The sequence below is a fragment of the Gopherus evgoodei genome, chromosome 10 (genome assembly GCF_007399415.2).
Source record: "Gopherus evgoodei ecotype Sinaloan lineage chromosome 10, rGopEvg1_v1.p, whole genome shotgun sequence".
NCBI classification, from domain to species: Eukaryota; Metazoa; Chordata; order Testudines; family Testudinidae; genus Gopherus; species Gopherus evgoodei.
In genome coordinates this window covers 36,942,841-36,969,102 of record NC_044331.1, presented here as the reverse complement: position 1 = coordinate 36,969,102, position 26,262 = coordinate 36,942,841, and the positions used below count along the sequence as shown (strand labels likewise).

The window sequence follows — 26,262 nt, the reverse complement described above, 5'->3', positions numbered from 1 at the left end:
GTGTCCTGCCAAGGGTTTGTATATCTTTATATTCACCCACATCTGGGCTTATTAGTCATCAGAGCAACTAATGAGAGAGAATGACAGGGGCATCAGGCTGCCATCCCCAACTTAGACAACACTAAGAGGCTAGAATTATTCAGCAGAAAGATTATTCAACAGGGGGTTTGCAGCTGTGTATCACTAACAAATAGTCTCTGTTGGGAGAATACAATTTTAATTCGTGGGGTTCCTTGGAAAAGTTCAAGGAGCTGCTTCTGGAGAATGCTAGCCAGAAGTTCTCTTCTATGATCAATGAGGGCAGACTAGTCTCAAGAACTTCACTGCAGGCAGCGTTGGATGCAGCAGACTTGGCAGCTAGAACCACAGCCTCTGCAGTGGTCATGTGTGGATCATCCTGGCTTATACTATCAAGTACTTGCCATTTGAGAGTCCTTCTCTATTCTCTGACCGGACAGCAAGTTCCACAGACTTACAAACTCTAGAGCCACCCTGAAATCCTTAGGTCTGTACACATCTGCCACAGTCAGGAAGTTGTATCAGTCACAGTAGACACACTGATATCCCACGCCTCCTTTCAAAAAAGAGGTCCAGGAGTTAGAGGCATAGGCCTACCCCTCCTGCTGCTTCAGCTCTGGCTCCAGGCTCCTCAAGACACTCCGGAATCGCAAAGCAGTCAATTTTGATGGGCCAGTTGAAGTCAACATACTAGTCTCCACATCTCCAGACCCGAACCCCCACACCTTCACGAATCTCCAGTTTCCTTTTGCCCCTAGCTGCCATTCTCCCTTCCTATCCCTCTCCAGGACCACTCTCACAAGAAACTCCTCGTCCAGGAAGTTTGTTGCTCCTTAGCTTGGGAAGCATAGAAGAGGTTTCATGCGGTCTCAGAGGGAAGGGATTTTATTTCCAACATCTCCTAAACCCAAAAGCAAAAGGGTGTCACAGACCAATTTTAGACCTGCATCACCTCAACAAATTCTTTAAAAGGATAAAGTTTGCATGGTCACCCTAGCTTCTATTATCCCTTTCCTACATCCTTGGTACTGGTATGCCTCTCTCGACTTAAAAGATACCTATTTCCATGTAGCAGTTAATCAAGCTCAAAAGAAATACCTCCAATTTCTTGTAAGTCAGAATCATAACCAGTTTACCTTTCAGCCTGTCAGCAGCTCCCAGGATCTTTACAAAGGTCATGGCAGTAGTAGCTGCATTCCTCAAAAGATTGGGAGTGTAGGTTACCCCCGCCTAGATGACTGGCTTGTCAAAGGCCAGTCCAGACGGCAAATGCAGAGCAGTATTGCCCATATGCAGTCAACGTTCAATTTTCTCGGACTGTTAATCAGCACAGAAAAGTCTGTCCTCTCTCCAGCTTAGAGGACAGAGATTTTAGGGCTGTACTGGACTCGTCTCAAGCCAGGGCCTTCCGCACTCCAGGTTCCGGGCAATTTGATCAACTGTTATAGATTTGAAGGTTCACCTATTCACAAAAGCTTTGAAGGTTCTGAGTCATGGCCTCTTGCACCTACATGGTTCAATATGCCAGACTACAACTCATAGGTACTCAGAACATGCTTGCAAATGCTCGCAGAAGGACTTTCATGACCAACCATAAATGAGAACTACACAACTGTGGTCTTCCATCCTTGGGGGACTCCAGTCATAGATCTCTCTGCCGCCCACACCAACACCAAATGCCCACTGCCAAGGCAATGCTCTGGTCATCAGCTGGTCAGGCCGGATCAATTGCTTTCTCTCCCCTACCACTCCTGCTCTGTGTCCTTCACAAGATTTGGCAGGAGAGAGCAATGGTCATTCTGATCACCCCGTTCTGGCCTTGCCAGTTCTGGTTTCCTCCTCTTCTTCCCATGTCAAACATCCTCCCCTCCCACTACCAGCATTCCCAGAACTGCTCACACAACACAACTGCAGGATCAGACATCCCAATCTGCAGATGCATCACCTGGGATCCTGGTTTTTGATGGTCATCTTCGCTAGTGCAAGAAAGCTAGTTCAGCACTGCAAGACATCCTCTCAAATAGAAGGAAGAAGTCGATGAGGTGGTCCTACGCAAGCCAAGTGGAAACATTTTACCTTTTAGGTCCAACAGAAAGGTCTTGCTCCTGAGACCATAGGCATTCCTCGCCTCTTGGACTATCTCCTATCCCTGAAGGCATTGGGGCTTGCTCTCAGTTCCATCCAGATGCATGTAGCAGTCATTAGTTCTTTCCACCCCCTCTGGGGAGGAACACTCTCATCTATTGACTGTTCGGTTCTGGAAGGCCTCATGCAGACATATCCTCCCATTCAACCCACCTCTACCCAGGGAGACCTCAATCTTGTCCTCACAGCACTGATGAAGTCTCCCTTCAAATCTCTGGCTTCCTGCTTTCTTTCCCTTCTTTCCATGAAGGTCGCTTTCCTCCTAGCTATTACTTCTGTGAGAACGGTGGGCAAATTGGAGTGCATGATGGCAGACCCTCCTTTCATCATGTTCTATAAGGACAACATTTCCCTGTGTTTGCATCTTAAGTTTCTGCTGAAAGCAGTTTCCTGCTTTCTCCTCAACCAACCCATATACTTGACCTCTCTTCATTCCTAAGCTGCATGCCTTAGAGGAGGAACGGCACTTCACTCCCTTGATGTCCGTAGGGCCTTTCCCTTTTACCTACAGAGGACGAAGCTGTTCAGGAAGTCTCCTAGACTATTTGTTGCTATAGCAGAAAGGATTACAAGGCAGATCATCTCCACTCAGAGAATTGCTAAATGGGTTTTGGGGTGCATTACACTCTATCAGTTGTTGGGATTGTCTCCACCCCTTGTGGTACGAGCCCATTCCATGAGAGTGCAAGCATCAGATACAGCCACACTTCACCACATGCCACTCAGACATAGGTAGGGCAGCCATGTGGTGTTCGGTACACACCTTCTCTTCCCATTATTCCCTGATTCAAGACTCTGCAACAGATACCTTGTTCACTGCAGCTGTCCTCTGTTCCACAGTTCCAGCGTCTTTCTCGCACCTTCGTCCAAAATAGGTATTGCTTGTCAGTCACCCTCAGTGGAATACAATAGGAACCATCACTCGAAGAAGAAGAAGAAGGTGGTTACTTAACGGTAACTAGAGGTTCTTTGAGATGTGTGGTTCCTGTCAGTATTCCAATCCCACCCTCTTTCCCTTGTGCTGCAGATCTGGTTCATTTGCAGTAGAGAAGATCAATCACTCTCCACTCAGAGAATTTCTTCCTGGATCACATCCTGCATATACATGTACAACAACTTAGATAATGTTGCTCTACCTGACACAGTCAAAGCTCATTTGACAAGGTCACAATTGGCAACAATGGCCTTTCTGGTACAAGTTCCAATTGCAGACATTTGTAGAGTGGCCGCCTGGTCCTTGGTCCACATGTTTGCCTCCCTCTATGCTGTGGCTCAAGACTCCAGCGACTATGCTAGAGTGGGATGAGTTGTTCTCCAATCTTTATTGAAATAGACTCTGATCCTGCCTACAATCTTATGTCATGTGTATCACCAAGAGTGGAATGCACATATGCAATCACTCAAAGAAGAAAAACTGTTAATAACCTGTTCCATAACTATTGTTGTTTGAGATGTGTTGCATGCCCCCATTCCACAACCTGCCCTCCTACCTCTCTTCATCGGATTTACAGCAAGAAGGAATTGAGGGAGGCCGGGGCACCTCTGCCCTTTATACACCTGCATGTTGTGGTGTGCAGCAGTGGAGGGAACCGAGCCACTCAATGGGTACTGCTGAGGAAAAAGGTTTCCAATGGCTGGGCGCACCAACATCGAAAGTGGAATGACTATGTACAATACATCTTGAAGAGCCACAGTTATTACGGAACAGGGTAATAATAGTTTTTTCCATTAAATGCATTATCACATATCATGCCTTCATAGCTCAACTACTGATGCTTCACTGGTCAAGATGCTAAATGCCCATCATCATAGCTTCTTTCAGTGCTTGTCTTTGATCAATTAATAAATCAGGATCCATCTTTTCACCTTACTGGACTCTGTAATAAAGATTCAGAGTAGCACATGGGTAAAAAGGCAGCAGGATTTCTACTATAGTCTAGCCTGTTATGATGGAAGGACGGAGTAGAGCTTTGGAAATCCTGCACAGGGAACGGCTTTGTTTATTTATTCTTAACTATGACATAGGAGTAATTGTTACTAATAAAGAAGAAGCTGCCCCTCTAACACCTTTGGCAGTTAATGGTGGTCTAGAACCTTTATTATCAACATCAGATTTTATCGATCATCACTGCTGTCCTATAAACAGTTTAAAAGGGGTACATAGGTATTTAGTTGTATGACTCTCATTAATGTTAATGTGACTCACAGAGTGAAATTCCCACATACTGTTTTAAAATGTTAGGTAATACTTGGGGATTATTATACCATATATAAAATGCACTACAATGTCATTGTGGTCATTGAAGTATGGAGACCAGTAGTCATTAGCTACATAAGAGATTAGACTCCTCAGCCTCGATTCCTAAATGGCAGCACACAGGGAAAGTTTGAATAGAAAATTCCAGATGGAAGATGATGAGACCCTATGAGGGCTTGGTTCACAGCAGCAATCTTGTAACTGAAGGTAGTACAGTGGATGCCTGTAAATATACTTTATGTTCATTAAACTGCCTACAGACAGGAAAACTTATGTGTCTCTGCTGATTTCACTGAATTTTCCTTTTACTGACAAAATATTTGCCAGTACTGAGGGAATCCGAACTGCTCTATCTAAAACTTGAGCATTTGTCCAGATTCATGAAGCTGTGTCTTGAAGCGTGTGGGGGGGGAGGAGGGGTCTGAAGAGCAATTAGACACTCCTCTGAATGCCACATTTTTGCTAGTTTCAATTCAGACCTTTTCTTAGGTGCAACTGCTTTATGAATTCAGATATGTGACTGATTTGTCTTCAGACTCTCATCTTTGAATGCTGTGGGAAGGCAGTCTGGCTTTTCATTTCCTTTTGTTATTTACACAGCCACTATATATTGTACAAATCTTAGTCAGCAGTTTAATCAACTTTAAATAGCCTACCTGCCTCTTTCAGTTTTCACATTATTTTGTTTGTAAACAAAGACCAGGAGCAGACAACACATCTCTAATCAGATCTGAGTTCTCCCCCTACCTTTTGTACATGTCACATATACACACACATACATTTTCTTCTTATAGAACAAGGACCTTATGAGAATTTTTCCTGATGTTTTCTCCCAATAGTGCCACTTAGTCTCAAAAGTGTCATTACATTTTGAAGTTTCATTAAAAGTGATTGGTTGTCATCTTTAACAAAATATTACAGGGAAATCTTTTTTCTGTTGAAGTCATTCATCATTTTGCCATTGATTACAATGGTTACAGGATTTAGTCTTAACTGTATATCTCCTTGCTACAACAGTAACCTATAGTGTTGCTGTACAGGAGAGTGTATAATATTTCATTCTAAATAATGATGGTGGCCTGAAACAATACCTCAGATCTAAAAAACTCTTGAACTTGGACGTTTGGATCTATATTTGGATTCAGATTTCCCCAGTGGCCGTGATCTCCCCTCACTACCCTACCCCCCTTACAATAAAACAAAACAAAACACAGATCCAAACACTCTAAACATTTATGTACACCTATACATCAAATTTGGGGAGAGATTGGAGCTGGATTGAAACTTCACACCTCAAGACCAACTCTAATTTTAAAGTCCATATTTTCAGAGGTTAATAGTTCATGCAAATTATGTTGTTTGTCTGCTGCTGTTCTAAACTTGGTAGTAATTAAAAAAAAAATTGAGAGGTGTGGCACGTTGACATCTTCCATTGGAGTAGTAGATGCCCATAAAAACTTCTGAATCAAAATTTCAAAAATAGTTTGGCAGTTTGGGGGAAAAAAAAAAAAAAGGCAGCTGCAAGGGGGAGAGGGAAAAGGGCTGCCTAGCAGTGTAATATGAGGTATTGGAGTTCAGGAGTTAGTACTGATCCCTTGTTTCTGAGCTCTTGTGGGATGGGGATTAAAATAAACCCATGTATTGCTATTTAGCAATCCATCTGTGTCATCCAAAAGAGACGCATAGATGGGTTCAAAAGTAAATGAATCCCAGATCACCTTTGCTTGAAGTAGCATCACTGTGAGCTAGTTAGGAGCAGGGTTGCCCAGAGGTAGGGGCAAGTGGCGCAATTTGCCACGGGCCTCATGAGCCCTGGCCCGGCGACAGTCCAGGTCTTTGGACGGCATTTCGGCGGCGGGGGGCCCTTCAGTGTTGCCGAAGACACAGGAGCGACTGAAGGGCCCCCCGTGGCCAAAATGCTGCCAAAGACCTGGACCATCACCAGCTGAGTACAAGTGCTGCAGCTCCCCTGCTTTGCCCCAGGCCCCCTGAATCCTCTGGGCGGCCCTGGTTAGGAGGCTTTGATGATCGTTCCAAGACACTTTGAGTGAAATAAAATGTGGTACAGTAGTTATTTACAGATGCTATTTTGTACTTTTCTTACAAAAAAAAGTTTGATTTTAAAATGAAACTCTTTTGGGTAAGTAGTTTATAATTTGGGCTAGGTAATTTTGGTATTAAAAAATAAAACCAAGTTATTAATATTTGAAAAATGGCTGCTGCATGAGCACAGTAATGATTTAGAATTAATGCTGCTATCTAAATTAACATCATAAGAAGTTCAATAATCAAGATTAATGAGACACCTATCATATGAAAAATCGTAATGTGGAGATCTGGAGATATTTATATATTTAACTGTAACTCCTTGGGTGAGGTAAGTGGATTATGAACTCTGTGTTACCAAACACACACACACAAACCATCCTGTACCAAAACCACCCTTCATTCTATTGCTCTTCTGAAAGTCACAGATGGAGAAAAATACAGTGCCACTTGGGTTGAATACATAGAACACCATTTCCTTGTGAAGCAGCTCAGATGACTTGGAGTGATGTATAATTTTGGTCTGCATAGATCATTTTGAGCCTTAATTTATACATAATCTTCTGCAAATGTCAGGATATAAATTCAAAGAGTTGCTCTCCTTTGATTATGATTATTTATTATAAACTTTTTTCCTAGCACAAGAGAATATTCTTCATTGGTGTTAAAGGCAATAAATAAATAAATTAAAATTCATACCCACACACACCTGGTAACACTGGTTTCACAGTACAACTTGTCAGACTAGTGGTAAATTTCATTGGCTTGGTGGAGTTAATCAATTTACTTCTCCCATCTCACTCTGAAAACAGTACATCCTTTCTTCCAATTGTTTAATGACAAACAGTCACTGAACAGAACTAACAAGTTGCTATTTTTAGCATGGGTAAAGTCAGGTGTTCATCTATCGTCATGAGAGCAGAAACACAAACCAGGTTACAAATATGGAAGCATGGAATGGAAATATAAAATGAAGGAAGATGCCTTGCATATAACTCAATATGGAAACTGAAGAGCCCTTTTGGATAGAAAAGGGACACACCACTTTACTTTTTCTAATCTCTATGGTTTTAAATTAAATTCAGGGGGCTGGATGGCTTGATGGATTAGAAATGAGGTATGCAGCCTTGCACCTCCAGGTTGCCAATTCCAATTCAGCAGTGACGAAAAGTTGGTCTGACAGCATTTTGATGGCCTTTGCAAAATGGACTGCGGATCTTTAGTTCATTTCTTATAGATAAGTGTCCCACATCATAGAGAAACATCACCCCAACTGGAATGAATTGCCACCCTTGCTGCCCATCCCAAGGAAGAGGCCAAAGACTTAACTGGTATGAAAACTGAACTACCCTCACACACCTTCAAAATGTTTTTCCAGATGAAGTTTGAGGCACATTAGTGATGTTGTGTGCAGCAAGCCACCCCTTTTGCTGCCTATACTGTACTAGTTCTTTAATGAAGCAGGGGACTTAAGTCTCCAAGACTGTCAGCTGACAGATTTCACTTCATGCATGTTTTCAAGGTCAGGGCTACGTAGTCACTATCACTTCCTGTATTTTTAAAAGACTTTGGGGAATAGTATATTGGTGAGGTTAGGATTAGCTCACCTTTCTCCAACCATTTAAAAATGCATTTCTGAGAGTAAATTACCAAGAGCCAGTGCTCAGATATCGTAACAATCAGCGTTCAATCCTGAAAGTGGTGCATTTTCCTTTTTAAATAAAATTGACTAGAAAATGCATTTTGTAAATTTGCTTTGCCTGTACACAACAGTGCTGAAGAGGCAATTTAAACTCCAGTGTGTCTGTGTTTTGGGAGGCTCAGGTATTTGTGATGTATTGGAACATTCACAGGATCAGAGGGAGGAGGATTGCATCAAAAATGTAGTCACCTAGCATATCTAATTGCATATGATTATCTGACAGTGCACTTTTCTGAGCAGCAAACACAGAGGACTTAATCTCCCAGTAATTTAGAGTTGCTAATAGTGTAAACACATAAAAGTTGAAAAACATACTTTTTTTTTTTATTAAGGGCCAGTCTGACTTGCCTTGCACAATAACTGAAGGAAAGCTAGTCAGAGCCCTGGACTCGTGGAGTGTAATTATTATGCATAGTTATTGAACTAGCCTTCTTAAAGTAAAATGGAGAAGCATGTTCTTCTTCGAGTGCTTGCTCATATCCATTCTAGTTAGGTGTGCGTACGCCTCGTGCACCTTCGTCGGAAGATTTTTACCCTAGCAACACTCGGTGGGCCGGCAGGGCGCCCCTTGGAGTGGCGCCGTATGGTGCCCAACCGCCCCTCAGTTCCTTCTTACCGCCCATGTCGGTCGTTGGAACAGTGGAGCGCGGCTTAGCTGATCTCCACCTCCCTAGCTATTCGCTCGTTTCTAATCATTATTGTGTATATAGTTCGATATTCTCTATTTCTAGTTAGTTTTCTAGTTTTATTAGTTTTTTGTAGTAGTTATTGTATATAGTTAAGGGGGATAGGGGATTAGCCCCTTCCCCTCACCCGGTACCGGGGCCCATGCCTGGTTCACCGGGCTTCAAACCGTGCTCGGCCTATCATAGGCCGATGCCCACAGGAGACCCTCACGACTCCTGTCTCAAGTGCTTGGGCGAATCCCACCTCACAGACAAGTGCCGCATCTGCAAGGCTTTCAAGCCCCGGGCGAAAAAGGAGCAGGACATTCGTCTAAAGCAACTATTAATAGAGGCAGCTCTAACTCCTCCATCTTCGGCACCGACTGAGGCACTGGGGACAAATGCCTCCTCTACACCGGAGCGCACGGGTACAGTGAAGGCTCCTCGACACCAGCCTTCACTGGCCCAAGCTCCTGGCTGGCACTGCTCTCTCTCCCCAAGGAGCAAGAAGCATAAGACTCCTGTGTCTCCCGTATCTACGCCACAGTCAGAGCGCATAACTAAGTTGGACCGCCCGGCACTGTCAGCTGCCGCGGCACCGACATCTTCTGCACCGTTGATTCTGGTCTCGCGAGAGCCGTCGAGTCCAGTGCCTACCTGCTCCCCGGCACACTCCGTAGTTGAGCTTATCGTGCCCTCCACGCCGGAGACATTCTCCACTGCATGGGAGTTGATTGCCTTGACGGAGCCCGAGCTGCCTTAACCCCTGGCACCGCCGATGCTGGTTGTTCAATCATTAGGCAAGCCCACCCTGATGAGACCATTCTCGCCCGGTACCACCGAACGTAGCCTGTCACGGTCCAGGTCCCGGAGGCGCTCTAGATCCTGTCATTGATCCCTGTCCCGATGCTGCTCGCAGTCCCGGTACCGCTCTCCATCTAGTTACCGGTCGTACTCGCAGCACCGCTCGAGATCCTGGTCGCCGACCCAATATTCTCGGCACCGATCCAGGTCCCAGCACCGCTCGTGGCACCATATCTCTCGCAGCCGATCTTGACGCGGGGATTCAAGGCACCGGTCGACCTCCCGGCACCGCGTCTGTCGCAGGTCCCTGTCTTACTCCTGGCACCGGTGCGACTCCCGGTACCGTTCTCTGGTGCCGTGTGGAGACGGATCGAATGGACGCAGAGACCATCCCCAAACGGTCTCAGTTCCTCCATGGCCTTCTCGTCTTCCATCCGTCTCATCGCATGCAGACAGTGCTTCCTATGGGGATTTGGATACTCACAGCAGGTTCGCCCAAGGAACCCATGGCCCGGACCAGGGACCTCATCAGTGGTCCTTTTGGACATCTTGGGCTTATCACCAAGCCCAAGGTGAACCCGCTGTACCATCACACTCCGGTCCCTCAGAACACTGCGTGCCAGAGGCCACTGTTAGCAGACCTCCCCTGGCTGGTACAGAGGAAGCTCCTGCCCACGCACCGGACACACACGATCTTCTGGCTCCGGAGGTCCCCCAGGATCAGAAATCAGTACAGGACCCACTCGTCCCAAGGTTTTCATCCTCTTCTTCTCCGGATGAAGCAGTAGCGGGGACGTCATCATCGGGCCCGCCTGCAATTGACCTCAGGTCATGCCAGAACCTTCTGCGGCATGTCGCCCAGAATATCAACTTGCCAGTAGAGGAAGTTCCAGAGGTGGAAGACCCGGTGATAAGTATATTGTCAGCAGAGGCACCAACGAGGGTGGCCCTCCCCTTCATCCGTTCGATCCAGGCTAGGGCAGACACCATCTGGCAATCCCCGGCATCCATCCCGCCCACAGCCAGAGGGGTCAAATGGAAATACATGGTGCCCTCCAAAGGATATGAGTACCTATATGTGCACCCTCCCTCCCTGTTCATTGGTTGTACAGTCTGTCAATGAACAGGAGTTCATCGGGGCCACGCTGGACTCCAATCTTGCAACGGTCAGTTTGCCTCTACCTCGTTTTCAGGCTATAGTCTCCCTTGTACAAAGACTTCAAAGCTTCCCAACAACCTCTGCCAGCACTTGCCTTGGCCTCCTCGGTCACATGGCTGCATGCACATTCGTCACAAAGCACGCCAGACTGCGCATGCGTCCTCTTCAAACTTGGCTCGCCTCAGCCTATCGTCCAAGCAGAGATGCCATAGACATTACACTCACAATTCCACCGAGCATTCTAGGCTCCCTTGACTGGTAGCTGATGCCATCCCTCGTGTGTGCAGGTCTGCTGTTCCATCCACCGCAGCCCTCCACGTCCCTAACAACGGATGCGTCATCTCTCGGCTGGAGTGCTCACCTAGGGCACCTTCGCACTCAAGGTCTTTGGTCATCTCGGGAGTTGGCGTTACACGTAAATGTCCGAGAACTGAGAGCAGTCCGACTGGCGTGCCAAGCATTCTGGCGTCATCTACAGGGCCGTTGTGTTGCAGTGTTCACAGACAACACAACGGCCATGTATTACATAAACAAACAGGGAGGAACACGATCCTCCCCCCTTTGTCTGGAGGTGATTCAACTATGGGACTTCTGCATAGCCTACTCAATAGACCTGGTAGCCTCCTTTCTCCCAGGAGTCCGGAACACTCTCGCAGATCAACTGAGCAGATCCTTCCTGTCTCACGAGTGGTCCATCCCATTCTGTATTCCGGAAGTGGGGCTTTCCCTACATAGACCTCTTTGCCTCCCAAGAGAACAGGAAATGCCAGGTGTTCAGCTCCCTACAAGGTCGCTCCCCAGGCTCCCTCTCTGACGCGTTCCTAATTCCGTGGAAAGGTCACCTATTTTATGCCTTCCCACCATTTCCTCTCATCCACAGAGTTCTACTCAAGCTCTGCAGGGACAGAGCCCAGCTAATACTGATCGCTCCGGCATGGCTGAGACAGCACTGGTACACCCTGCTGCTCAACCTCTCTCTGGCAGACCCAATCCCCCTGCCACTCTGCTTGGACCTCATAACGCAGGACTTCAGCAGGCTTCACCACCCGGACCTGCAGTCCCTTCATCTGACAGCATGGCTGCTGTCTGGTTGAGCCAATCTGAGTTGTGTTGTTCCACCTCAGTGCAACAGGTGCTGCTGGAAAGCAGAAAGCCTTCCACTTGGACGACATATCTCGCCAAGTGGAAGCGCTTTTCCCACTGGTGCGCCCAGCATGACTTTATCCCTGAAGGTATATCGGTCCCCATTATCTTGGACTATTTATGGTCACTCAAGGAGCAGGGCCTAGCGATCTCTTCTATAAGGGTGCATCTTGCAGCTATTTCCACCTTCCATCCTGGGGAAACTGGCAATTCAATCTTTTCTCACCCCATAGTTTCCAGATTTCTCAAAGGCTTGGAGCGGCTCTACCCTCAGGTCAAGTGCCCAACCACTACCTGGGATCTAAACCTCGTATTAACTAGGCTCATGGGTCCCCCCTTTGAGCCTTTAGCCACATCCTCGCTGCTGTACCTGTCCTGGAAGACAGCCTTCCTCATCGCTATCACCTCAGCTAGGCGAGTCTCGGAACTTCGAGCTTTGATTGTGGATCCCCCATATACGGTATTCCACAAGGACAAGGTACAGCTGCGACTGCACCCGGCATTCCTCCCTAAGGTGGTCTCTGCCTTCCATGTTAATCAAGACATCTTTCTACCAGTCTTTTTCCCGAAGCCGCACTCATCGCGTCAGGAACAACAGCTGCATACTCTGGATGTCTGCATGGGCTCTCGCCTTTTATATCGAGAGGACTAAACCCTTCCGACGTTTGCCTCAGCTCTTTGTAGCTGTCGCAGAGCGCATGAAGGGCATGCCAATCTCTTCCCAACGGATTTCATCTTGGGTGACATCCTGTATCTGGACATGCTATGACGTGGCTCACATTCCGACTGGCCATCTCACCGCCCATTCTGCTCGGGCTCAAGCCTCATCTGCCGCTTTCCTGGCCCATGTTCCCATCCAGGAAATACGTCGCACAGCTACCTGGTCTTCCATCCACACCTTTGCATCACACTACACATTGGTCCAGCAGTCCAAAGACAATGCCGCCTCTGGCTCAGCGGTCTTACATTCCGCAGAGTCTCGCTCCGACCCCACCGCCTAGATAAGGCTTGGGAATCACCTAACTGGAATGGATATGAGCAAGCACTCGAAGAAGAAAAGACAGTTACTCACCTTTGTAACTTTTGTTCTTCGAGATGTGTTGCTCATATCTATTCCAAACCCGCCCTCTTTCCCCACTGTCGGAGTAGCCGGCAAGAAGGAACTGAGGGACTGTTGGGCTGGCAGGGGTATATATCCGGCACCATAGCGGCGCCACTGCAGGGGGCGCCCTGCTGGCCCACCGAGTGTTGCTAGGGTAAAAATCTTCCGACGAACGTGCACGCGGCACGCGCAGACCTAACTGGAATGAATATAAGCAACACATCTCAAAGAACAACAGTTACAAAGGTGAGTAACCGTCTTTTCAGCACTTTCCTTCTGTACTAGCCATCAGAACTAGACTGGCACAGGAAGCTGCACATACTGTATCCTGTAAAAGGCATAACAGCCACTGCTCTGGCCTGCACTCCCAGAGCCTTTGTGTCTGTCTCTAAGATCTCCTACCATAGTGATTGGCCTCTACCATGGGAAGTGGATGTAGAGACACAATGTAGGCCTAAATGTTCAATGATTTAGCTGTTAAATAAGTAGAATTTCAGTGAGTCTCTACAGAGAGAATATGATTGTTGGGGGATCCATTGCCTTCATTACAGGCATTTATAACTTCCCAAAATGTCCAGAGCCATCACCATCTTAAAAAAAATCCTGATGATAATGGCACAGGCCTCAAAGATCGTTGTTTTCAGAGATAGTGTGTTAGCATTACAGAGCTGCTGCTGAAAGTGCATGAAGGGACCACAATCTAACATGAAGCTGTTTGAAATGGATTTTCTAATGACACCCCAGTTTTTTCCCTAATGTAAAGAGCATTGCTATAGCTCAAGCACTAAACTCACATACTCAGCACACCCTATCAATCTAACGATCCACTTTTTCCATTTATTTATCACTTTCAATCACAATCATCAGTAAAATCATAGTGATTAACAAATAGTAAAGACAAAATTCCAAAGAAATAATGATTTCCCCTTCCCCCCGTCCTCCCCCAAATTACCATTTGTCGAGTATAAGTCCTTAAATGACTTTGGATTCTATATTAGAAAAAACAGACAGCTGCCAAGTATTCCCAAAAATTGTAAGAAACTGCAAGAAATATATGATACCATACATTCATATTAATTAATATACAGAAAAATGCAACAACATATCAAAACATTTTATTGAAAATCTGAAAGAATACTGTGCCATAATTGTCCTCTGGCCCATCTATACTCTAATCACTCTGTTCTTCCTTCACATTGTTTAGACATGAGTTAAACCAAGCTTTAGCTTCATCGAAATCCAAAAACCAAGCTCTTCTTGTCTTCCCTCAATCTGAGCTTTGCACATGGGAAGTATTGCTGTAGTTATACCAGCTGATCACTTAGGTCCCAATCCTGCAAAGAATTAGTTATATGAGCATAGAGACTGTCTGCTTTGGCCAGTGTACATGGCAGTTACTTTCTTTGTTGGGCCTGTCCTGTAGTAGGTGACTTCTGGGTACTCTACTGGCTCTGTCAGTCTGTTTCTTCACTTCAGCAGGTGGGTACTGTAGTTGTAAGAATGCTTAATAGAGATCTTGTAGGTGTTTGTCTCTTTCTGAGGAGTTGGCGCAAATGTGGTTGTATCTTAGAGCTTGGCTGTAGACAATGGATCATGTGGTGTGATCTGGATGAAAGCTGGAGGCATGTAGGTAAGTATAGCAGTCAGTAGGTTTATACAAAAGAATAAATTGACACAAATCAGATGTCAAGAATTATAACATTCAAAAACCAGTGGGAGAACACTTCAACCTCCTTGGTCACTCAATTACAGACCTCAAAGTCGCAATACTCCAACAAAAAAACTTCAAAACCAGACTCCAACGAGAAATTGCAGAATTGAAATTAATTTGCAAACTGGACACCATTAAATTAGGCTTGAATAAAGACTGGGAGTGGATGGGTCATTACACAAAGTAAAACCTATTTCCCTGTGCTAATTTTTCCCCTACTGTTACTCGCACATTCTTGTCAACTGTTGGAAATGGGCCATCCTGATTATCACTACAAAAGTTTTTTTTTGCTTCTGATAATAGCCCACCTTAATTGATTTACTCTTGTTACAGTTGGTATGGCAACACTCATTTTTTCATGTTCTCTTGGTATATATATCTTTCTACTGTATTTTCCACTACATGTATCCGATGAAGTGGGTTTTAGCCTACGAAAGCTTATGCTCAAATAAATTTGTTAGTCTCTAAGGTACCACAAGTACTCCTCATTCTTTTTGAAAAAATTAAGTTTGTTTAATCTGGAAAAGAGAAGACTGAGAGGGGACATGAGAACAGTTTTCAAGTATGTAAAAGGCTGTTACAAGGAGGAGGAAGAAAAATTGTTTTTTTTAAAGTCTGAGGATAGGACAAGAAGCAATGGTCTTAAATTGCAGAAACCAGAGTTTAGGTTGGATATTAGGAAAAACTTCCTGTCAAGGTGGAATAAATTGCCTAAGGAAGTTGTGGAGTCTCCATCATTGGAAATTTTTAAGAGCAGGTTAGACAAACACCTGTCAGAAATCATCTAGATAATACTAGTCCTGCCACGAGTGCAGGGGACTGGACTAGATGACCTCAAGAGATCCTTTCCAGTTCTGTGATTCTATGAGAAGTATATAAAATAAAATCTCCTGTGGGCTGTGTCATCACTTAATACCTCATGATATGATATATCTCAAAAATAGAGACCTTAGCTTTCACTCCAAAAAGCAATCAATGTAAGATGCATAAAAACATATAACAGTTTCAACGTATGCTCCCATAGGGCAGAGGAGAGGGTTTTTAAGCTTCACCCTCCCTAATTTCCAGTATTTGGGGTGGGGTTGGCAGCAGCCAGCCCTGTGCACATTTAAAAAGAAAAAAACGTTTACAAATGAAAAGTTATAATAATTGACTTTGGTTTTGTGCTCTTTTCTGCCAACAGATTTGTAAGAGCAAAGCTAAAGAATCCCAGCAGTATTACCACAGCTTGGCTATCAGACAGAGTCTGGCTATTAACTTTAACATCCAACAGGACTGTGGCCATTTCTTAGCTGATGTACCTGTCCGCCTCCTTCCATGGGAGGATCCCAATGCACCTGAGGTGGAGGAGGAAGATGAACAGGAAGAAGAGGTAGGAGATGAGCAAAAGAACAAAGAAATCCCTTCCTGTCTGGAGGTTTCACAGAAAGACAACTCAGGCAGTGAGCGGACCATCAGCAAGCAGCGCAGCCGTGTTGTGGTCATCACACGGGAGGTACCATACCTAACAGTGGCTGACTTTGTGCGAGAGTCCACAGCTCGCCATGCAAATAACCCAGACTTCTATGAAAGACAGGTGTGTCTACTGCTCTTACAGCTGTGTTCAGGCCTGGAGCACCTGAAACCCTATCACATCACACACTGTGATCTGCGTTTGGAGAACCTACTTTTGGTTCACTACAGACCAAGGGGAGGCCTTCTGAACTATGAGCCTGTGGAGCCCAATCCCAACACAGCTTGCCCAGCTAGGCTAATTGTGAGCAATTTCTCACAGGCCAAGCAAAAGAGACATATGGTAGATCCAGAGGTGCTACGGGACCAATCCCGCCTGGCCCCAGAGATCATCACTGCCACACAGTACAAAAAGTGTGATGAGTTCCAAACTGGCATCCTGATCTATGAAATGCTGCACTTACCCAACCCCTTTGATGAGAATCCAGAACTGAAGGAGAAGGAGTATACCCGTGCTGACCTCCCCAGGATCCCCTCCCGGTCCCTCTATTCCTATGGGCTCCAGCAACTCGCCAGCTGCCTGCTGAATCCCAATCCTTCAGAGAGAATCCTTATTTCTGAGGCCAAGGGAATCCTTCAGTGTTTGTTATGGGGTCCACGTGAGGATTTGTTCCACACTCTGAGCTCATGTTCCAGCCCAGTACGGAAGGATGCTGTGCTGCAGAACTGGCTTGATATCAAACGGACGCTACTGATGATCAAATTTGCAGAGAAGTCTTTGGACAGAGAGTGTGGAGTCAGCCTTGAAGACTGGCTTTGTTCTCAGTATCTGGCATTTGCCACTACAGACTCACTCAGTCGCATTGTGAAAATCATGCAGCAACACTAGTTTGTACAAGCTGTTGCGTTTCCTCAACCCCCTACTCCTTGCTCTATTCTGCTCCCACCTTCTTTATTTCAGGGTTCACACTTTGCACAACTGCTGAAAAAAACAGCCTACATCTTAAAGCAAGCAACCCTGAGCAAATAGTTCTAATTGGAAATACTGTATCCGACTGAAGATACAATGGAGACTTTATTCAATTCCTAGGCCTTCCATGTTTAATCATATGTACAATGGTTGCAATTAGATTATATACCTCCTAGGTTGGATTAATTTTTCAACAGATTGAAAAAGGGGAGAGAGAAATCTTAAGGAGCCCACTATTTTTGTATTACTATAGAGAATGAATTCCCCATCTCCTGTGGATGGATCCTACCATTTCTAGTGGTAGCATCTGCAGAAAAAGCAGTGACCAGTTATGACTATCAACAGAGAGTAATTCATCATAAATGTGAATCAAATGATCCCCCAGAGTTAAGAGCCCCTGACCACAAAAATATTGCCTCTGCTCCATCCCCAGTGAAAGGTTCTGCCTCTCAGTCTAGGATGAGGCTCATCCACATAGTCTTCTCATTCAGGTAGATTTTTATTTTACTCCTACTCTTAAATTCTTTATTTTCCTCCCAACTGGGGTAGTCCTCTGATCCCGGCAAGTAATCAATAGGCAGCAATCATCAATGTCCAATATTGTTGCCTTCTCTGACTTGCTAGCTGTTCATATCCCTTCTGATCATGGGTCCTGGATTCCAAGGATCCTGCCTTAATCAGCCCATGATCATGTACCTGTAATATCTCCACTGAAAAGCAAACAGAACATGCACGTTTCTCTTCCCACCAGTATATAGGACCAGATAGTCATGTATTGTAGATATAACAGTGTTAAACAAGAGCAACATAATATACCAAGAACAACTGAAACATCCCTCCCACTCTAAAAGACACTAAACCCTGGGCTTGAAATGAACTGAAATTACATAACCAATCCTCCTTCAGTTGCTGCTATGCATCAGGTATCAAAATAGCAGCCTCCTTCTTTGTGTTTTATTTTGGTTTGCTAGCCACTTGTGGCATATTGCAAAGCAGGACTGAATTGGCAGTGCTGGTGTGTTGGCAGGAGATAGCTATACAGACAAGCACTAAACAATTCTAACAGGCCACATGGAGATGGTTTTACTTCAGATGCATTTCTCTGTGGGAGAACAAAGGGGCAAACACTGCTATTTAATTACTGAGAGACCTGTAAAGTTTGGCAGCTGTAACCAACAGTGACCTGATCTATTTTCCCCTCAGCAGTATTTGGCTACAAATCTTCTATCAGTAACTAATGTTTACTAGCGTACTAGCTGCTTCAGACAACACCCTAAAAATGGAATGGCTGTCAACATAGCTCAGAGATCATTGCAGATATAGTTTTAGAGTAAGGAGGCACTAGTAGGTATTAGGGTGACAGGTTTAAAAAAAAAAGTCCAACCTGAAGGAACTTTTCACCTTTAGAGGCAGTTGCTGGTTTCCTTCCCTGAGATAGCGACCTTTCATATGGAACGCCTACAATCATAGAGATGCTCTCTTTGCTCAGTATTGCTAGGTTCTCGATTGTCTCAAATATCTCTGAAGAACACAAAGGGGGCAAATGAAAGGGTGGTGGAAAGCATATAGGCCAAGTTTTGAGCCTGTGCTTCTCTCCTATGGATATATGTGCAATTCTTGTATGTATTTTTTAAAATCTGTATATTACAGTGTTTACATTACTTACCAGACTTTACCTGATGCTAGATCTGCAAACCCTTCCTTTACTTTCCTGGCACATAAATGCGCAGAGTTACATGTTTATATGGATTGATATTTCATTTTTCGTTGTTTGTTAAATCTGTGAGAAATCAGTTTACTTCAGTCTTGAAAACAAATAGCCACTTTTTATAGCATATGCATGCTTGGACCAGATGCATGGAAACTGAACAAACAGTCCTGCAGGCATGAGGTCAGTGAAACTAGCTCCATGTACACACCGCATATTTGAAGGGGCTGAAATTTTGCATCTGTCCGAGCCAAGCTTTGTGGTATGTGGAAGCCTACGTTGATTCTGCAGTAATATATAGAATATTTTTGTGGATTTTTTAAATGTTTTTAAGCTTTCTGATGAAATATCCTTTTGTCTGATTCATCTGCATCAGAGAGGGATCAGGCAAGGATAAGGATCCTGTATTTTAATGTGATATATATCACTTTAAAAAATCGCAAAGTTAATGGAGGCAGCAGCATTAATGCAAAAAGAGTGCAGTGCACTTAAGCACAAATGCAGTGCATGGAGTTGATGACTTCCACCACTTTGGGAAAGAGGCTTTCTACATAATGCTGAACAAACTTGTAGTAGAAGCCTTTACGAAGAATTGCACAATCATTAAATGCAGCCCTGTTTCATGTGGGCACAGAATTGTGTAATGCCTTGTGGCTTACATACGCTGAGCATGAGTTGACAGCTCACTTAAATGCTACCTGCGAATTACCAGACAGTCACCAACCCTTTAAGCTAAGCACAAGACACTGCTTCTTCTTGTTCCCCTGGTCTGGTTTAGTGTTTGTTTTTTGTTTTTTTGGTTGTTTTTTTAAGTGGCACCTATCTGCACATAACTTCTCGCCTAACAAATATATGCTGTATGAGCAGCACATGGACCACTGGCCATTGCAGTAGGCACATTCCTTTAGTCCGCCTGGTTTGGTTGGGTTTTATTTTTTTTGTGTATGTGGACACATTCTCAATGTCACTTTCATGTCAACACACACATGCAAAGTTGAATATTGAACGTTTTACAACCTTATGTATTTAACACAGATGGTCCGAAGCCTTTATATGTCTTTGTTCTTTAGATCTCTAATTTCAGTTCATATTGTTTGTGATTAAATTTAAACCAATACTCATTTTAGTTCTGCAGTATAATCAAGCATGGATGAATGTTCACTAACGCTCTCTTTATTGTGCAGCACTGGGTAACCTTTAGCAATTTGTAAAATCAATGTGGTTTTTTTTTTCTTTTTTAAGAACAAAAGAATGGTCGAGGACAAACACAAACTGGCAAGAGCTTCCATTCCTTGGTGGTTCTGGGGCTGCTTTTGCAGACATCCTTGAGGATCATAATTCTGTTTATGGGGATCCTCCATGCTGATTAAGAACCACACTGCACAAATATCTGAGAATGTATGCATGAAATTGACTGTAAACAAACAAAAGCAAAAAAAAGGACGGGGGGGATGCTACAGCTTCATTTCTAAACAAATGAGAAAAAAACCTGTTCCCTTGTCAGTGGGATTCTTTATGTATCAGGAATGGGACCCCTACCTATGTACTTGCATGTGGACATATACATGCACAGAGTTTGGATTTTTAAATATTGTAGCACTTTTAGTTGAGCTCAAGAAATGAGAAGAGCTGCAATTCTAAGATAACAGTATTGACTATAAATATATATTTTTCTATTACTAAAAGCTGCCATTTCACTATTTTTTAAATATAAATTACACAGATTTTCAAGTTCAAAATAAGATCTGGAAAATCATGTATTTGTTTGATGAAGAATTAGAATTAGTGGTTCCTGAAGCTTTTAGAGCCACTAAAAATCTTTTTAACATTTTGGATGGAACAATTTAGATCAGCAATTGAATGCACAATGTATAGTGCCTTGTCAAAGAATTAGAATAGTAATAGAGAGAATCAGTCAGAATCTCTCTCCACCTGCTAACAGCCCTATAAATAATACTGCCTACATAAGGTATGCATACACACCAGCTGGGTACCACACAGGGTATGTATACACACTGTGATTCCCAATGTGGATAGACAGATAGGTGCTAGCTCAGCTCACGCTAGTGCCTAAAATAGCAGCTTTGCCACAATGCCTCAGGCTAGCTACCTAAGTATCATCCCGTCTGACACACACCTCCACATTCTCAGTACATACTCAGGCAACTAACCCAAGCCACCACCCATGGTGCTGTGGCTATACTGCTATTTTTAGGCCCTATCTTGAACCTTACACCTCCCAACTGCAGTGTAGACATACCTATAAATATAAAAAGATGACTACAAAATAAAATGGTGCACTTCATATGATGCTGAGTTAATCAATTTAATGAAAGGAACATTTTCTGGGAGGTCAGTTACATGAACAAGTTCCTTTGAAGTTGCTCACAGTACCAAAATAAACCCCAAATGACAGCAGGCCTCTGGATTTTTCACATCTGAAATTGAGACTCAGCGCTGGGTGAGAAATAGATGAGATGTCACTTGGTCTAGACATAATACACTAAAATTCAAGAGTCCTATTGCTTTGACAATCTATTACAGATATTCCAACTCCAGAAGATGAAGAGACTGAGTATCTTGGGAAGAAGAGAATGTGTGTAAGATGTGCAGCTCCTCATATTATATATAGTTGATGTGCTGCACACACATCTATATGCTGTGGAGGCATTGATGCAAACCACTGTTAATTTGGGAGTTTTGGAAAACAAGAATCTGTTATAGAATGTGGATTTCTTGTGTGTTTCCTAAAAAATGAATAAGTAAACCCAGTTTATCTTCCAAGCCTCAGATCTGGTCCAGTGAATATATATGGTTCAGGTGAACATCTAGACAGAATATAGATGCCACAGCCACTACAAAAACTCATATGGAAATCTCCAGAAATGAGAGAATGCAGAATTTTTTCTAAGGGCTCTGGAATGTCAGAATAGAGACAAGGCTTCTTTTTAAAATTCAGATGTCAAACGAAGACTAAGAAGTCAGTACTGAAGTAAGAAATCTCAGTTTATTGGAATACTATGGTGCTGGAAATCCCAATCTGCAATCCAGTGTGTACATAGTATTTACAGAAGATCTGACATTATCCTACCATCTTTCAAGCTCCAACATCCACTCCAGATTTTCTTTAGGGATCTGCCAACAGCACCACAGGATCTGCATGCATCATCTGGACATTGTAGACCAAGGGGATTCTGATAGGTTAGAGGGAAGAATATATATTTTAAATAAATCTAGTGTATGTTGGCAATCAAACACTGGGGAGGTTTACCCAGATGTTTCCTACTCTCGCTCCCTAGCTTTTGTCTGAAAAACTTGTCAGTTGTTGCTGAAATAGAAATATCTCAAGGGCATTACCCTATTCAGAAGCCTTACCTAAATGAGTATATTTTAACATTTTCCTGTTTTTAACTAGGGACCTAGTCCTTCTCTCCCTGAAGCCAATAAGAGAGTGTTTTGCCTTTGGGAGCAGTTATAGACAGCTGTATCAAACCCTTCAGCACATTTCCCCACCCACCCAACTCAATACAGATTGAACATTGTTTCCTGGCAGGTGTAGTAAATGGGTAGTACTCCCCACATCACTGGGTCATCAAGTTTACACTGATTTAATGGAAGTGATGCTGCTGCAATTCCTGAAATCCCAGAGTACACTCTCAGCCCTTCAGTCAAATCCTGTCCATTTAAAGAGGAGCTTGCTGTGTAGTGAGCCCATATACACTGCTATGAGTGGAACAGAATCTGTGGACTGCAGTGTGGCCGCTGGAGGCCCAGGTGCAGAAATTCTAAACCTATGGTCAATATTCAGTGTAGATGCGCAGTCCCTGGGCTTGCAAACCCAGGGTCTCAGTTCCTGAATCCCACTAACCCTGGCCTTACATTGCAGTGTAGACATACCCTGTGAGATCTGCTGCCCCAAATCATTCCCTTAGATTAAACCAAAAGAGGCTTTTATATTGAGATTATTTAAATATATAGTAGATAATACCAAAGAAATGTAGAGCAGAACTTTAAATGCTTCATTAATCATACTGTTCCCAAAACTCAGTTCAGTGGAGATAGCCCATAAACCAGCACATACATTCCAAACAGATTTCAAAAGCAGGGGAAAAAACAATTAAAAACGCTTCTGTAAAAGAAACTCCGAGCAGAACTTTTAATGTAAAGTGACTATAACTCTGAAAGAACCATAGAGAAGTCTCATAACCCCTCCTCCTGACTATTTGTTGTTATGAAGAATTTCTACTAGATGTTTGTCTAGACTATATATTCACTTTGAGGCACTATTTGAAGGATTATGGTTTGAATAGACATAGTATAAAGAACTTTGTGCTTGGGAGATTTCTTTTATGAATTTAAATTATTTTCTATAAGCCTCCTTGCCTTAGACCAGTGTTTTTCAAAGTTCAGGTCACAACCCAGTAGTTAAAAGTCCCATCAGCAGTGCTGCCCAGCTAAGGCAGACCAGTGCCTACCTATTCCGACACCACGCTGCACCCCAGAAGCAGCCAGCAGCAGGAATTTGGCTTCTAGGCAGGGGAGCCACGGGGCTCCATGTGCTGTCCCCGCTCTGAGCACTGGCTCCACACTCCTATTGGCCGGGAACCAGCCAATAGGAGCTGGTGGGGTGGTGCCTGTGGGCGAGAGCCATGCGGAGCCGCTTGCATGCCTCCACCAAAAAGCCAGGCCTGCTGCTGGCCACTTCCAGGGGGCAGCACACTCCGCAGTGCCAGGACAGGCAGGTAGCCTGCCTCTGCATCCTGACTGCACCGCTAACTGGGAGCCACCGAAGGTAAGCCCACACCCCAATCCCTGCCTTAGCCCTGAGCCCCCTCCAAACCCAGAGCCCCTTCCTGCGCCCCAAACCCCTCATCCCTTGCCCCAGCCAAGACCCTCACCCAGAGCCCTGACCCTTCCTGGACCCCAATCCCCAGCCCAGAGCCCCCTCCCACACCCTGAACCCCTCCTTCCCAGCCCCACCCTGCAGCCCTCACCCCCACACCCCAGCCCCTCATCCCTGAGCCCCTCTGCCTCACCTTTGCCTCAGCCCTGAGCCCCTCCCACACCCTAAACCCCTCATCCTCAGCTCTGTTGGGTTGCAGGCATTAACAATTTTCTTCAACTTGGTTGCCAGGAAAAAAGTTTGAAAACCACTGAATTAGACGTTTGGCACTCCACTCAACACCTAGTTAGAGACTGAATTAAGTCTACAGAAGATTTCGGAAATGTCTGTGGGGCATGAAATACTCAACTTATCTGTACCTAAGCATCTCGCTATTCTAAAGAACTTGTTTTATACTTCAGTTTAAGAGGAGCCATCTCATCCTTTGTTTTCTTAAATCCAGGAAGAAGGTTTCAGGGATTTAGAAGAGATTGGAATGTTTTTTATATGAGAGAAATATATGTTCATATATATTTATAAATTTTATTGTACTACAAAAGATTCACTTTGCCCTTCTTTTGTTTTGTGTGTGTGTGTGTGTATATATATATTATATACAGCATATAATATATGCTGTAAATTTGCTTGAATTTTAGCATACCAGTTTCATAAAACCAATGACACCTCTTTATGAAAAACTATTTCAAAACTCTGGTTCTTTTTCTTTGCTTTGTTGGTTGCAGAAAGTTTTGCAGCTCAAATCCTTGTGGTTTTTTTTCTTTTAATTCTTAATTATGCTGAACATTTAAGTGTAAAAACACCTGTTTTTCATAAAAGGAGATAAAATTATTTTTAAATAAAAGATTCCTAAACTGGTGATCTTCTATAAATGGGATTTCTTTAAAATTCCTCAGATAAGAGATTTTTATTTTTATTTTGACTCCATTGTCCTGGGTAAGCTTTGTGTTTGGAATTCCTGATTGCATTGCTTTATCTGGTGTTTCATATCTATATTGACACATTCTATATAAATAAGTGTATAAACTCCAAGCCTTCCTTTGCCATTAGGGGGCAGTTACACTCTGGTTTGCTGTGGTACTTTGCTGTGTACTTTGTGGCATTCATGTTACTGTGTAAATAAACTAGTTTTATTACACTGAAAGTCAAATGTGGTTGTCTCACTTTTCTATCTTTCTTTCCTCTTTAGGTTTTCAGACACCAGGGAGTTGCACTGGAAAATACTGTGTTTACAGTAAATGTACCTGAACATGGCCTCGTGTTGAATTATGGCAAATGCAGAAAAAAATGTTTTACTGCAAGGGAACTGACTGTCCTTTAGTAACATCCATTGTATTAACAAGGCAGATGTAATGTTTAATGTCTCCTGGTCCATACAGAGAGATCAGACATACCATAATTAGGGCAGAGAATAATTCAGTCTTCATGTTCATTCCTCCCTGTGGCTTCTTTGCACTGTTCTATCAGTGTACTCCAACCACGAGGGATTAACCTTTTCTGAAGTGAAGAGAATTCACACTCCATATTCATTTGGTCTTGGGCTTCCCTCTGACTTCTTAAAACATTTCATTTCTGCCATCAAGGGAGACCTACTTCTTGGGAGTGAGAGCCAGGGGTTTCCCTAGACGCCCCTTGTCTTAACCTAGTCCCAGATTTGGACCTTAGTGTCCAAAATATGGGGGTTAGCATGAAAAACCTCCAAGCTTAGTTACCAGCTTGGATCTGGTACTGCTGCCACCACCCAAAAAATTAGAGTGTTTTGGGGCACTCTGGTCCCCCCGAAACCCTTCCCTGGGGACCCCAAGACCCAAACCCTTGAGTCTCACAACAAAGGGAAATAAAACTTTTCCCTTACCCCCTCCAGGTGCTTCTGGAGAGATACACAGAAGCAACCTCCGTGAATCTAAGCAGAGGGAGTCCACCCTCTGTAATTCCAGTCCTGGAAACAAAAGCACTTTCCTCTTCACCCAGAGGGAATGCAAAATCAGGCTAGTAAATCTAACACACACAGACCTCCCCCTGACTTCTTCCTCCCACCAATTCCCTGGTGAGCTGCAGACCCAATTCCCTGAAGTTCCCCACTAAAGAAAAACTCCAACAGGTCTTAAAAGAAAGCTTTATAGAAAAAGAAAGAAAAATACATACAAATGGTCTCTCTGTATTAAGGTGACAAATACAGGGTCAATTGCTTAAAAGAAATATGAATAAACAGCCTTATTCAAAAAGAATACAATTTAAAGCACTTCAGCAATTATAAACATGTAAATACAAAAGAACATATAAATCCCTATCTGATCTTTGGTACTCACAACTGGGAAACAGAAGATTAGAAAGCAGGAAATAGAAAAACTTCTCATCCGAGAGAGCATACAGGCAGAAGACAAAGAACTCAGACACAAAATTCCCTCCACCCAGAGTTGAAAAAAATCCTGTTTCCTGATTGGTCCTCTGGTCAGGTGGTTCAGATTACTTCTTTCCAG

At 43.9% G+C, this 26,262-nt stretch overlaps 1 protein-coding gene across 8 annotated transcripts in view; it reads left to right on the top strand.

Moving 5' to 3' along the window:
* PEAK1 (pseudopodium enriched atypical kinase 1) overlaps nt 1-25,457 on the top strand; it is a 260,847-nt gene extending 235,390 nt beyond the window's left edge. For 7 of the 8 annotated variants that reach the window (XM_030577455.1, XM_030577457.1, XM_030577451.1 and 4 more), the window contains one exon: nt 15,936-20,043. In XM_030577455.1, the coding sequence (XP_030433315.1) occupies nt 15,936-17,093 (1,158 nt within the window). In that variant the 3' untranslated portion in view covers nt 17,094-20,043. Of the gene's footprint in view, nt 1-15,935; nt 20,044-24,971 lie in introns of those variants that run through there. The other variant, XM_030577459.1, reaches the window with a different exon arrangement.
* Nucleotides 25,458-26,262: the final 805 nt, after the last annotated feature.